Consider the following 14,590-nt stretch of genomic DNA (forward strand, 5'->3'; position numbering starts at 1 on the left):
CACCAATAAGTGGCGGTTGTTTCACCGACCTTTAAATGTTCATCCAGATTTTGCAGTAAAAATGGTTAAAGCTTGCATTGTTTTACACAATTTTGTACGTCAGAGAGATGGATTTATAATTGAAGACACCACATCCTTCACTGGTTTGGAAGACTTAGCCCAAGATGCCAACATAAGAGGAGGACTGACAGCCAACGCCATAAGGAACACTCTTTGTAAATATTTTATGACAAATGCTGGAAGCGTGTCATGGCAGATGTCAAAGATATAAATTAACAAGCCTTTTCCTTTTTGTAGATTGTTTGTGAAAGCCTGCGACTGTATAGTAAATAGTTTTCTTTATAAATAAATTACTGCTACCACTCACGTTTTTAATCGTTTTGTTTATATTTTGTACGACGCGTTTCGGGAAATAATTCCGATCTTCAAGTGCGTTTTTTTCTCTAAGTTTTCATTATGTGTAGTGTTTTTTTATTTGTGAGGTCTTGTGCGTGTTTCTCTTATAAATTACAGTAAAGAAAACAGAATGCAAGACCTGACACATAAAAAGACACCACACATGATGAAAACTTAGAGAAAAACGCACTTAAGGATGGGAATTATTTCCCGAAACGCGTCGTGCAAAATATAAACAAAACAAAAAAAACGTGACTGGTAGCAGTAATTTACTTATAAACAAACGATTTACTTTTAGAATAAAATTTATAACGTTAAATAAAAACTGTTTAAAACGTATTAAATGTAATATTAATATATTAAATAAATACTTACCAAACGCATTTTTATCTTTGTCTTCCATCTCATCAAAATCTTGCTTCAGTGCTACGCAAACTTCCCGCCAAGCATTCTTTGTAGCAATACGATCTCTATACGCATCTAGAGTTTTGTCCCACAGAACAGGTCTTACTTCCACCAAGGTTATCAAAAGTTCAGTATCAATTTCATCCATTCTTCTACACTTTTCAGTAAACAAGAATAAACACAAATGAATAAAACGACACTACAACGAACTAGTCGACGCCGTACGGCTCAAAACCGTCCAGTGTGAAAGCATGCACTTAGTCACGTAGGCCACTGTTGTCGAACTTGCCGTACGGCGACCGTCTGTTGTAGTGGCAAGACACGGCTGCAGCACGGCACGGCAGCGGCATTTTGCCGTCGCCGTATAATGTGAAAGGCGCCATACATTTCTTCACACCTACAGCCGTACGGCTTTTTGCCGTACGGTCAAAACCGTATAGTGTGAAAGCGGCGTTAGTGGGGAACGATAGGTTTAGGACGTGTGGAGGAGGTGAGGAGAAGGCAGCGTCAGCTGCTACCTGCAGTGCTGACATCATTACCCGTGACTATTTGTGCAGTTAAACTTCGCGTCTACGGGTATCCTACCGTTGGCAGCGCTTGAAGACAAATGAATATTAAAGATAGAAACGAAGTGGCTATCTGTGTGAGCACGCACAGCAAACATGAAAATAAAAGGTTTGTTAATAACACTGAAAGAGGGATTTTACCTGAAATCGTACCAGTGACTACAGGTGACAGTTTACGTTTTGAATCTAGTGGGTTATTATTGTCAACAAAAATAAAATCTACAGGAAAACTGAATAATTACTTAACGTAGGTATATAGATTTTGTGACAGTGTTAAACATACTCATTCTATTTTGGATTAAATTTTAAAAGGAACATAAAATTGGACTGCATTTCGTTGGTAGCCCTATTTTTCAGTTCATGAATACAACAAATAATGTTTCATTTGGCAGATAAAGACTTTTTTGGGCACTTCATGAGAAAATGTCAAGCAAGATTAAATGTAGTACCTTCTTTATATGTGACAGCCTTCTCCGTTTATCTTTCCTTTGTCCCCCTTTTTTTTCTTTATTGTCATTTTGAAACCTGTACACAGGCAGGCCTGCAGCAACATACTACGCCGCTCTTTGGCCGCAGAGAAACACAAAAGATAGAAATGAAGACAATTAGAGAAAAAAGATGGTGGACATATAAACGGAGCCAAACACTTTTTAAAATACAAGGTGCCGTTCACGGGCGTAAAGTCCAAGATAAAATTGTTCAGACACTTGGACATAGACAGAAACGCCCTTTGTCCCCTTCGACCATGCTGTATTTAAGATAACTCAGACGGGTAAGAGCGTAAAACGTTGCGTGCACGTTACTCCATAGTTCCGCCATCTGTTGGTAAAATTGTGAAGTATTACGAAGCTTTATTGTACGAGCGAGGCGAAGCGAGCGTAGCAGCGGCTGAGCGGCGAACTGGGCAACTTCGCTAGGCTTCCGTACTTCACGAATGAACTACTTGATTTGAACGCTTCACGGCAAAGAGTGAAATGAATGAAGTAGTTCACGGGAATGAACGAGTTCGACCCACCTCAACAGTAGTTAGCCTATTCCTCGGTTAGTTATCCTTGGATTTATCCCGAGATTTTACAACCGGCCCATAGGGGTCATGAGGATATTAGAATAATTACTGCATGCACAGTGGGATTCAAACAATCATTCTTCCCGCGCTCCATATGTGAACTGAACGGGAAGAAACGTTAATAACAGGTAGAATGCCCTCTGCCATGCACATCACGGTTGTCAAGAGTATAGATGTAGAAGTTTTTTCTGGCTTTTTTCGTGGATGCAATTAGCTTTGGAGAGTTGGCCACACTGATGCATTGTTTACTGTAAGTTTAAATGCAAGATGCAGACGATCATGCTTATCTTTTGAGTGATTTGCATGTTAGTGCATGTAAAGAAGAGGTAGAAAAGCATAATTAATAATTATAAGTCTGCAAAAGACGGACCCAGTCCTTTGTTATAGCTGGAATTAAAATAATAAGCCATGGTATTTGCCTGCCAAGCAGACAGTTTTCTGCGAGAGGTAATTTTGAATAGTTATATTCATTTAATTTGTTTTGTTGCGTATAACAAGAGTACGAATTTTGATTGTTTTCTTTTCTCCGTGTAGTTTTCTTCTAAAGTCGTGTCTTGTGCTGAAGCAAAACTAGATTTAGTAAAAGATGGGAAGAAACAAACAATTGATGGGTTTGAAGTGGTTTTAGAAGACACAATTTTGTTTCCTGAGGGAGGAGGACAGGTGAGTAACAGGCTGTAATATTCAGACTATGGTGATTGTGTGTAATAACGTGTTACATGAGAAGTATTCATGGGTAATGTAGTCTGCTTCGTGTCACAGCTGTTAGTACATCAATTTTGTGTGACTTTCTTTTACCGAGCTGTGGTATGCAGTTTTGTACTGTGACACGTCTTTCGTACTGGCCAGAGTTCTTCATTATTGATTAATTCAAGTTTTACTAGGAAAAAAGACAGAATTTAACTCAACATCGCTGCAAAGCATAAGATTGGAATATGCCCCCAACCCAACACCATTCTAATTCTTGGTTGTTGTGAAGCTGACGATTATACTTTTTTTTTTTCTTACAGCCATCAGATACAGGATACTTAAATGAAACACCAGTGATTCAGGTTAATCGACGAGGTGCTGAAGCTGTTCATTTTGTTCAATCAAAGTTCTTAGTTGGAGAAACAGTAAAACAAAAAGTAGACTGGGAGAGAAGGTTTGATCACATGCAGCAACATTCGGGTAAATTGTCGTAACATTACGTCCTTTCTGCTCATTAGTGGAAAATAATTTCGTCTTGGTTTCTAATTTTTCTGTGTAACAGGGCAGCACCTTCTCTCTGCTGTTGGTGAAACTGAATTCAGTTGCCCCACGACTTCTTGGTGGCTTGGTGAAGAAACGTCATATGTTGAACTTGGTAAGATATTACTTTTTTTTGGTGAAAACTTACAACTGCCCTAGATGGCAGCTTAGACTTGTCACTATGATGTAAGTAATTATCAAGCTGTATGGCTACAAGTGGTAAAAAAAAGGGGGGAGGCAACAAATAAGTGACTTCCGTCATTTCTATATAATGGGAATGGAATCAAAATTCTCTGGCTTTGCTTTATCACTTTATATATTACTGAAAAGATAATCATTTGGCTTTTCATTTTAATATTTCACTGTTGTGGTCGAGTAAATTTTAGTAAATGTCATCAGTTAAGCACATGCACAATAGGCCTAGTAGTTTTACTGTTCAGATTAAAGGACAAAATCCAGAATACAATGTATTGCATTATTTATAGCACTATTTTTTTCCCATTGCTAGTTGGGCCAGAAGGCAGTCTACATTGAAATTTATTTGTGCCCACCCACTCCTCAGACATGCATTTGTGAGGACACTGTTCAAAAAATCCCTCTGGATTTTGGGTTCTCATTGTTTTCAGAAATTGCTTACAGCAAATCCTACTGTCCTTTCTTTCAGAAGGATACAACCAATCTTTACTGACTTATGCTGCTGCTCCGTTTCTAATAATCTCATCATCATTTTACCATTAAACTGTAATCTTCATTAACCCCCACTTTGTTATTTGATAGACTAATCCGTAGCGTATAAAAGATTCTAAATTATTTTGAAATGTTATTTTGGTTGTGAGTTGACAATATCATTGAACATAAATACAAAAACTTCATTGTAGTGGCAGACTGATGTTCTGCTTAGTGACGGGTCTAGATTCATCTTTGGCAAGATTTGCTCCATATTTAGTAATTACACACCACTAAGATACATAAATGATGCTTCATAATTTTGTTAGCCTTTTCTAATTTTGGAAAAAGTTAGCCAACATCCACAATGACTCTTGAAGAAGAATGAAGGTAGTGATCCACCCAAATTCAAATACTGATCTCCCACCAATATTCTGGCCACTATTTATTTATGTACATTTTTTGCACGTACATTATCAGACTGACAACTTTTGCAAACGTCATACATAAATTGAGTAATTAACATAGATAACACATACAGTAGTGGTACATACATCCATCTTAATATTCTAATTATATTACATGTTACAACAGAGGGCAAATAAGATTACAATTCACTGAGTGAATATAAACATTTATTTACTAAGAAGGCTTTTAACTCCCTGTGGAACAGCTTTGGTTTACGAGTTTTCAAAGCATGTGGCACCTTTTTGAACTATATCTTCCCATTAATATACTGACTATTGTCAGTTATTGTAATTTTGTCCTTTGCCTGAAGTAGTTACCTTTATTTCTAGTGTCATAAATATGTGTACCACTGCACTTATTTACTTTGTTTTTACTATTCAGAAAAAGTATAAGAAGTTTATACAAATACAAGGAATATACTGTTAAATATTTATATTGGACAAAGGTTTCATGACAGGTCTCTCTGCACCAACCTAATGGCTCTGCTCTGTAATACTGGTACTCTATTCATGTGCAGGTCTGCTGCACAACCCCACAGTGCAGTACAATAATTAATAAATCCATTAATTGTTCCATGGTAAACAATTTTTAGTATTTAACTTGGACTACTTGCCAGGTGACTTAGCAGATCCAAGCTACTGCTGATTTTCTAATATACAGTAGTAATGTGATCTACCAAATGGAGAAATTTTTCCAAGGTGGACATAAAGAAATTTGACGTTATCTGTTTCTGCTGATGTAATACCACAAATATTGTTTATGAGAACCTATTTTACTGATGATAGTGTTTATACCCTGGTGCAGAAATTATGTGGTTACTTTACACACCTATAGTTGCAGCTGATTGTAATGTTTCTCTTTTTCATAAAATAAGAGGGAAGTGTCAACAGCACAGTGTACTAGATGTGAGTTGAAGGGTTGTGTCACGTCATTGACATAAAGAAGAAACGGACCGAGGATCGATACTGGCAGTACCCCCTGGATTACTGTATATCTAGAAGACTGGAAATCCATTACCTTATTATGTATTTAACGTGAAAGTTTAGTACACTGTTCACGATTTGTCGGGTGTGTGGTGAGTAATTGTATGGACGAGACCTCAGTGTTGGAAGCCTTCAACTTCTTAGTAAGCAACCCATGATTGACTGAATCACAAGGCTTTAGTAAGTTCTAAGAATATGCCCGCTTTCTTCATACCTTGGTCTAAGACAGTGTACACTTTATGGAGAAAGTCAGCAACTGCGGTAGTTGTGCACAGATCTTTCCTAAAGCCATCCTGTGTTTCTGTTAGCAATTTGTTCTTTGTAAAATAAGTGGAGAACTGAGAACGGATATCCATTTCAAAAACTTTACTAAAGGCAGGGATCAATGATGTTGTGATGTAGTTTGATATCTCTTTTTGTATTCCCCTTCTTATGCTATGGTTTAACAATTCTTATTTTTAGTAAATTCTTTCTCTAATACTACAGTTTATGAGACGCTGTTTGACTATTTCTTTTATTCATTTTTTTAACTACTACATTCGACACACCATCCCATTCAGCTGAGTATTTGTTCTTTAATGTTAGGATTATCTTGCTTGTATCATTTTCTTTCACCTCATCAAATTCAAAACTTGCTGCTTGAGGGGTGTGATTTGGTATCTCTTGGTATTTTTATAAAGTGTGTGTTGGTTTTCCTGTTGGTGATATGAAATGTTTATTAAAAATATTACACAATACTGTTGGTTCTTTTATAATAATGGATAAGGATTTGTTGTCCTTAGTTGCAGAAATCTTTTCTTATCAATTAGTTTCCAGGACACCTTTCTTACAGTTGTAGATTGAGATATTCCACTACTGTGGACTTGTTTTCTAAGGTTTGAATGTTCCACTTTAAATGTTTTATTAGCTGTGTTACATTTTTTGTTTGAAAATGTCTCCTTGATCTGTACAGGGTATCTAGGTCATGAATATTTTGCCTTAGTTTAACAATACTGGCTGAAAGTCTTTGGTTGTTATTTCTTACACTGTGTATTGGCCCTGTCTGCATTTCTTTAATGGGACAGCCGGAATCAGTGTCTCAATAGAATGTTATAAAACTTTTCCCATTTGTTAACTGATCCTTCCTCATAGTACATTCTATACCACTTCTCCTCAGCTAGTTTAATTTTCTGAGAGTTGATGTTACTTTTGCTCATAACTCATTTCTTTTCAAAAGTTTTGGTCTTATTTAACGAGGTGTCTTTCTGTTTTCTACCTGTTGTGCAAGGTTGCCTGAGAAAGAAAAGTCTATATTACTATACTTGAGTGTCTTCAGCAGTTTCATTAATTATTGCATAATCTGTCCTGGTAGAACTAGACACTCAGACCCTGGTACCCATGGTATCTATATTTTTAAGATTGTATGAAGTTAATACATCTAAAAATTTCATATTAGCTAAGTTGCTGGAGTTTACATCAGTGTTAAGGTCTCCAAGTACAGCAAGGTCATTGGAACCTGTTTGCCTAGTTATGGTATTGAAGCTGTTACATTTTCAGATGTATTATGCTGAGTGATGGCTGGGTTTCTTCTCTGCTTATATATCTCTGGATGTTGCATTCTGTGAGAGTGGAACCAGGACTATCTTTGCTGTTGTACTTATCTTCTATGTGAGTGATTACATTGAGTGCACATGGTTCACATACATCTAGTTTGCCTGGTTGATCACTGCTGTAATGGTTCTTTTCTCTGGAAAAGTGTACAATTATAACCTAGTGCTATTGGCTCCTTCTTGTAGGTGAATGAGACACAGAGAACTTTTATTTCATTCAGTAACATTAATTTTTTCTTCCTGTTCTTGTGTAGTCAATGCTGGGTGTGTGCACCTTGGTTCATTTTGCTAACATCTCTTAATTTTACATAGCCTAATTTTTCACATAGCTTTCGTAACACTGAATCGTGAGTTTCTGTTTCATAATTAAACATCTCCAGTTCTTTTCCTTCACCCCTCTTCCTTTCCCTTCAACTCTTCTGCCAGAATTATTTTTCATTGTGGCTTATTCTCAAAGCAGTCATATACTTTTGTTATGGTCCTGTCTACTGCTTTCACAGTAAGTAGGGTAGATCTAAAGCCATACTGTACAGAACCAATTAGTTTATTATATTCAAAATATTGGTTCATCTACTGGTACATTCAGTGCTTTGTTGCAATAGAAATAATTGGGGCAAGTGAAATGAGTAGGTAATTGTCATGTGATGTTGCGCTTGTTTTGTTATGGACCAACTTTATTATGGATATTTTTAGGCATTCTGGGTACACTCCCTCTTGATCTTCATTCCTGCCAAGACACTTATTATTCTATCTTCCATCATTAAAAAAAAAGAGTTGGCAGGATGGTGAGTTATCCCAAAAAGTATCCTCGTTCTTTACGGCAGGATATACATTAGCACTGTTCAGTCCTTACGGCAACAGTTTTCAGGCACACTCTTTAAACAACATATGATACTTAATCTTCTAAATATACCAGCAATATGTATATCCGATCTAAGATAGCCTTGGAGCAAGACCCCAGAAATTTTGTACTAATGACACTTAAATTATTTTGTCTGGCATTTGAATTTTTATGTCCTCCTCACTAGTTCTCTTGACATTATGAAAAATCTACATCAATGTACACTCCACAAACCACCATATGGTGAGTGGCAAAGGGTACCCTCTACAACTATTTGTTGTTTCCCTTCCTGTTCGCTGGCCGAAGTGGCCGAGCGGATCTAGACCCTACAGTCTGGAACTGCGCGACCGCTACGGTCGCAGGTCCGAATCCTGCCTTGGGCATGGATGTGTGTGATGTCCTTAGGTTAGTTAGGTTTAAGCAGTTCTTAGTTCTAGGGGACTGATGACCTCAGATGTTAAGTCCCATAGTGCTCAGAGCCATTTGAACTTGAGGAGTATTAAAGAATAGTTCCCACTAGCGTCGTGTATGTCGTCTCCAGATGAACCACACTTTCCTAAAATTCTCCCAATAAACCAAAGTCTACCATTCATCTTCCCTACCGCAGTCCTCACATGCTCATTCAATTTCATATCATTTTGCAACATTATGCTCAGATATTTAAATGATGTATCCAAATATTACTGGTTTGTTTTTCGTACTCATCCACCTTAACTTAAGTGTTTTTACATTTAGAGTTATTTGCCATTCATCACACCAAAAAGAAATTTTGTTAAAGTCCACTTGTATCATCCTATGGTCACTCATCTTGAACACCTCCCCCTACACCACAGTATCATCAGTGAACAACCACATATTGCTGTCCATCCTGTCTGCCAGATCATTTATTTATATAGAAAATATTAGTGTCACACGTAGCTGAGGCTGTCCTGATGATAACCTTGTCTCTGAATGCTCGCCGTTGAGGATGACAAACTGTATTCTATTACTTAAGAAGTGTCAGAGCCACTCACATATCTGGAAATCTATTCCATATGCTCATACCTACGTTAAGTCTGCAGTGAGGTACCGTTCTAATGCTTTTTTTAAATCTAGAAATATGGAATGTGCCTGTTGCCCTTCATCCATAGTTTGCAATATATCATGTGAGAATAGAGAAAGCTGAGTTTTGCATGAGCAATTCTTTCTAAAACTGTGCTCTATTCATGGACATAGACTTTTCAGTCTCTAGGAAATTTGTTATATTTTAACCTGAATATGTTCCAGAATTCTGCAGCAAACTGATGTTAAGGATGTTTCATGCTGTATTTTATTTTTATTTATTACCAGTTATATGACAGTATATTCTGAAGCACTTCTGTCATCTTACCACCAATTCTGATACTTATCATCCGTGAGCTGAATAGTGTTTTGTGTGTGTGTGTGTGTGTGTGTGTGTGTGTGTGTGTGTGTGTGTGTGCTGCTGTATCCTTTTTTCCCATTTCTGGACAGTGGATTCAGCTTCACCACCTTTCAACAGAAAGGAAAGGTTCTAGTTGAAAATGTACTGTTGAATGAATGGGCTTGTGGTATTGCAATGAGGGCACCAGAGCCAGTGAAACGGTCAAAAATTTCATCCAGTCCAGTCGAATATTTTGTTTTTAACCAAACAATCGCTAACACAACCAGTGAAAAGTCCAGAATGAGCCACAGAGAAGCACAATGAAAAAGAACACACAAAATTTAGCTTTAGACACAGTCCTCCTTCAGAAGCAGAGTGCACACGCATGTGTGCCAGTGCCTGTAGACAATGGCCAAGTGTTTGTGTGTTGTGCATATGTGAATGTGTGGGTTATCTTTTTCAGAAGGAATTGGTCCAAAATCTTAACTATTTTAGCAGTCATTTTCATTGTACTTCCTGCGGCTCAGTGCCTCCTTTTATGTAGTGAACACAGTCTGTCCTTTCCTTATTGCTGTCGAGTCACTAACACAGTTTCTTTAGGGTTGGTTGGAAAGAAGGAAGTTGAATTAGGGTTTCTATTCAGGTTTAAAGGTAATATTGTAAGTTCTTCCTCTTCTTCTTTCCCTGGCCTATGTCTCTGTCTTCATGGAATGGGCATTTTAATAATTGGATTTGGCAGTATTGGTGATAGAGGGTGGCCGAAGCCCTTCCTGTATGCTCCGCCCCCCCCCTCCTCTACCACCTACCCCCCCCCCCTCTAGAAATGGAATTTGTGCACCCCATCTATGTGCATCTAGTGCTATCCCATGGGAAAGTGTCCAGACATTTTATAGATGTTTGTGAATTGTGAGACTGATGCAGGATGTGTGTACCAGCCCAGTATTTGCCTCGTCAGATGCAGGGGAAACTGCCTGGAAACCACATCCCAGCTAGCTGGCACCACAAGCTTTTGTTGTTAATCTGTCAGGTTCATTCAGTGTGGGACCGGCATTCCTCCCTGAATGCAAGAAGTGGCATGTTAATGCCTGCAACTATTCAGATGGATCAATATTCTATATTTGTTACTGGTACACCTCCCTAATATCATGTAGTGGCCCCTGCAAGCATGCAGAACTGCCACAACATGACGTGGCATAGACTTGACTAATGTCTGGAGTAGCGTTGAAGGAAATTGCAGGGATTTCCATAAACTGAAAGAGTACAAGGGGGTGAAGATCTCTTGTGAATAGCATGTTGCAAGGCATCCTAGATATGCTCAATAATGTTCATGTCTAGGGAGTTTGGTGGCCAGCAGAAGTGTTTAAACTCAGAGTATTCCTGGAGCCACTCTCTAGTAATTCTGGACGTGTGGGGTGTCACATTGTCCTGCTTGAATTGCCCAAGTATGTCAGAATGCGCAATGGACATGAATGGATGCAGGTCATCAGACAATGCTTAATGTGTCACCTGTCACAGTCGTATTTAGACCCATCAGGGGACCCATATAACTCCAACTGCACATGCCCCACACCTTTACAGAGCCTCCACCAGCTTCAGTAGTCCCCTGCTGACATGCAGGGTCCATGGATTTGTGAGGTTGTCTCCATACCCATACATGTCCATCCATTCAGTATGTTTTGAAATCGGACTTGTCTGACCATGCACCATGTTTCCAGTCATCGACAGTCCAATGTTGGTGTTGACATGCCCCAGGTGAGGCGTAAAGCTTTGCATCATGCAGTCATCAAGGGTACACAATTGGGTCTTCGGCTCTGAAAGCACGTATCGATGATGTTTCGTTGAATGGTTCGCACACTAACACTTGTTGATGGCCCAACATTGAAATTTGCTGCAATTTGCAGGAGTGTTGCACTTCTGTCACATTAAACGATTCTCTTCAATCGTCATCAGTCGCGTTCTTACAAGATCTTTTCCAGCGGCAGTGATGTTGGAGATTTGATGCTTTACTGGATGCCTGATATTCACAGCACACTCATGGAATAGTCATATGGGAAAATACCCATTTCATCGCTACCTCAGAGATTCTGTGTCCCATCACTCCTGCGCCGACTATAACACCACGTTCAAACTCATTTAAATCCTAATAACTTGCCATTGTAGCAGAAGTGAACGATCTAACAACTGCGCCATATACTTTTTGTCTTATATAAGCAATGCTGACCGCAGTGGTGTATTCTGCCTGTTTACATCTCTCTGTATTTGAATATGCATGCCCATACCAGTTTTTTTGGCAGTCCAATATATTAATACTGGATCTGTAGCTCTGCTAGATTTTTTGGTTGCGGGTTGTTCAGATTGCTGGGAAGAATAGGTACCTTGCTACAGTTGGCGATTGTTGATTAGCAGGGCAGCAGCTTCGTGGAGCCAGGTGGATGTCAGACAGTAAGTTTTTGAAAGAAAAAAAGAAACAGCATTTACATAGGTAAATTCATTTATTCTGTACAAAAAATGCAGCAGTCATACTGTTGCTGGCTGTTAGTCAGTACCCTGCCAGTCAACGAACTGTGCTTGTATCAGTAAGCGGCCACGTAATGTCCAGTGCGTGATATCACTCATTGAGCAGGTGGAAGCTGAAGTGAAGGTGCTGTTAGCACACCAGCGGTGTAGCACTATCTCAGGCCCCAGACAGGCAGTTGCCATACCACTGTGACTGACTCCACAGCTATACATCCGAAAGTCAGTAGATATAGGCCAGCAGATGGTCTGCCGGCTGAAAGGCACCAGTTCCACTCCTAGCAGCATCGAGTGTAGGTGCAGCTAGTGAAGGCAGTGCCTTTACCAGCAGTTATATGACCCATATCAGGGTGACAACCAATGTGGAATACCTCTTGTTGCTGGCTGCAGGTCGTGACACACTACATAGCTGAAATGGGCATCCTTATGGTGGTTTGACCGACCACCGAGTTGTCAAGCCATCACTTCCATTGCATAGACCAAGCAAATGGCTTGGTGCCAGGCATGAAGATGTGTTATTCGCCTCATTGTTCCTACAGTCTGCTTCTGTACTTCCACAATGTCGATAATGTTACGGCTTGACAGCGGGTGTGGAGGTTAGATGTGTAGTATTTCGTCCATCGTGAGGCATGAGCAGTGATTCTTGTCAGGCTCTTGTAGCTTCCTGCAAAATTATCCCCTTCTGGCTTCTCTTTGTCCCATCTCTAAGTCTTCTTGTATCAGCTTGTTGTGACATTTCTGGCTAACTTGGCTGAAGGTTTTCACATGCCAAGTAAAGAAAGTTGTGATGCAACATGCCTCCCCTCTTCAAAAGATATGGTCTGCTGGATTGCAGACTGGCAGTATCTCTGAAAATAAATTGTTAACCTACACTCCTTTATTTTATTATTTACTTACGTGCGTGACAATCAGATTTTCCTTATACTAATTCATCTTCAACTATGATGTTCATTGGTTGTATACTAATAAATAACTGCTTGCTAATAGTGACCTACTTGGCTGGTATTTTGTGTACATGGAGTTCAGGTGGGTAGACAGTTCTGTCTTAAATAGTTACAGGCCACATAGACAAGAGTCAAAACCAAAATTATACCTGAGGCCGAAACATGTACCACCACGACTCTGGTGAAAATCGCTACTATATTGTTTTATTTACTGCAGCATCTGCTCTGCACAATTTGGCCTTCCTGTGTTGCTATTAACTTGCTGAACTTGCCTTACTTTCCCACATAGCCATTACATAACAAATGAAGAGAACAAACAAATAAGATAATATTGATGAACACACTCTCTCTCTCTCTCTCTCTCTCTCTCTCTCTCTCTCTCTCTCCCCCTCCCTCTCTCCTCCCCCCCCCCGCCCGCCCACCATTCTTGATGTTTTAGTACATCCCTCAATATGTTGTCTTTGCAACCAAGATTTGCCTTATGTTTTCCCAGAAAATTTCTTCCATAAACTGTGCTGACACATAACCCACACATGATACTGCCAACCCCCATTAAGACAGTATCGCGTATGCCCCGCTTCAATATTGATTACAGGTTGAATCCTTTCTGCAATGCTGCTTTTCCTCATACCTTGCGGTACTCCACCATGGAAATTGAGCCTTGCTGATTTTGAATGCAGTGTAACTAATTTGCCCTATGCAAGAGACAAACCGTGCAGCAGCTCATCATCAACAGTTTCCCCTAAGTTCTACCCTGTGTTGTCCATGGCCAACTTCATTATTTTTCCGTACCCTGTCTGTAAAACTCTTGGTAGGATTAACTAAGACAACAGTAGTTGAAACTAGTGTGGGGGCAACTAAATTTGATGACGCTCTGTCCTCTTTTACAGCATTTAATTTGCAATGGAAGTTTAATTACCTCCTCTGGACTGAGCTATTTGTTCCATCAAAGATTCAGTCACTTCCTGAGTGGTAACTCCTCACATCTGAGACTTTTAGCTAATACACAAAAAAGCAATTGGAGAAGCAAAATGATAGGATCATGATAAGGGCACTTAAATGTAACAGTATACCAACACTTTTTGCTAACTTCAGTTTCTGTGCCCGAGGGGTTGCTTATGATTAACACCGTATACAGTCACGGGTTCAATTCCCAGCCGGGTTGGGGATTTTCTCTGCCCGGGGACTGGGTGTTTGTGTTGTCCTCATCATTCATGAAAGTGGCTACATTGGACTCTGTAAAGATTGGGGACTTTGTACGGGTGCTGATGACCGTGCAGTAGAGTGCCCCACAAACCAATCACCACCACCACCTTATACAGTTCAGAATAAACTATAGTTGATGACTTAGCCACACTCCTTGGTTTTCAATAAATTACATTACCCATACCAACTAGATACAAACTAACATATGCTCCTTTCAAAATTCGCCTCATACACCTTCAAATTGTAGTCAGACTTTTTGGGCCCAAATTTAACCCAAAACCCAGAATTGAAAATCTGGTAGGAGACTAGCTGATTTAGCATTGAAAGTATAGCCC

The 14,590-nt window shown here is 39.3% G+C and overlaps 1 protein-coding gene across 2 annotated transcripts in view; it reads left to right on the plus strand.

Annotated features, from left to right (window-relative positions):
* Positions 1–2,267: 2,267 nt before the first annotated feature.
* LOC126175680 (alanyl-tRNA editing protein Aarsd1-A) overlaps positions 2,268–14,590 on the plus strand; it is a 93,810-nt gene continuing 81,487 nt past the window's right edge. Inside the window, exons 1-4 of one of the 2 annotated variants that reach the window (XM_049922608.1) lie at positions 2,268–2,880; positions 2,968–3,096; positions 3,444–3,603; positions 3,686–3,778. In XM_049922608.1, coding sequence (XP_049778565.1) covers positions 2,842–2,880; positions 2,968–3,096; positions 3,444–3,603; positions 3,686–3,778 — 421 coding nt within the window. In that variant the 5' untranslated portion in view covers positions 2,268–2,841. The remainder of the gene's footprint in view (positions 2,881–2,967; positions 3,097–3,443; positions 3,604–3,685; positions 3,779–14,590) is intronic. The other variant, XM_049922607.1, reaches the window with a different exon arrangement.

Source organism: Schistocerca cancellata, chromosome 3 (assembly GCF_023864275.1).
Source record: "Schistocerca cancellata isolate TAMUIC-IGC-003103 chromosome 3, iqSchCanc2.1, whole genome shotgun sequence".
Taxonomy (NCBI): domain Eukaryota; kingdom Metazoa; phylum Arthropoda; class Insecta; order Orthoptera; family Acrididae; genus Schistocerca; species Schistocerca cancellata.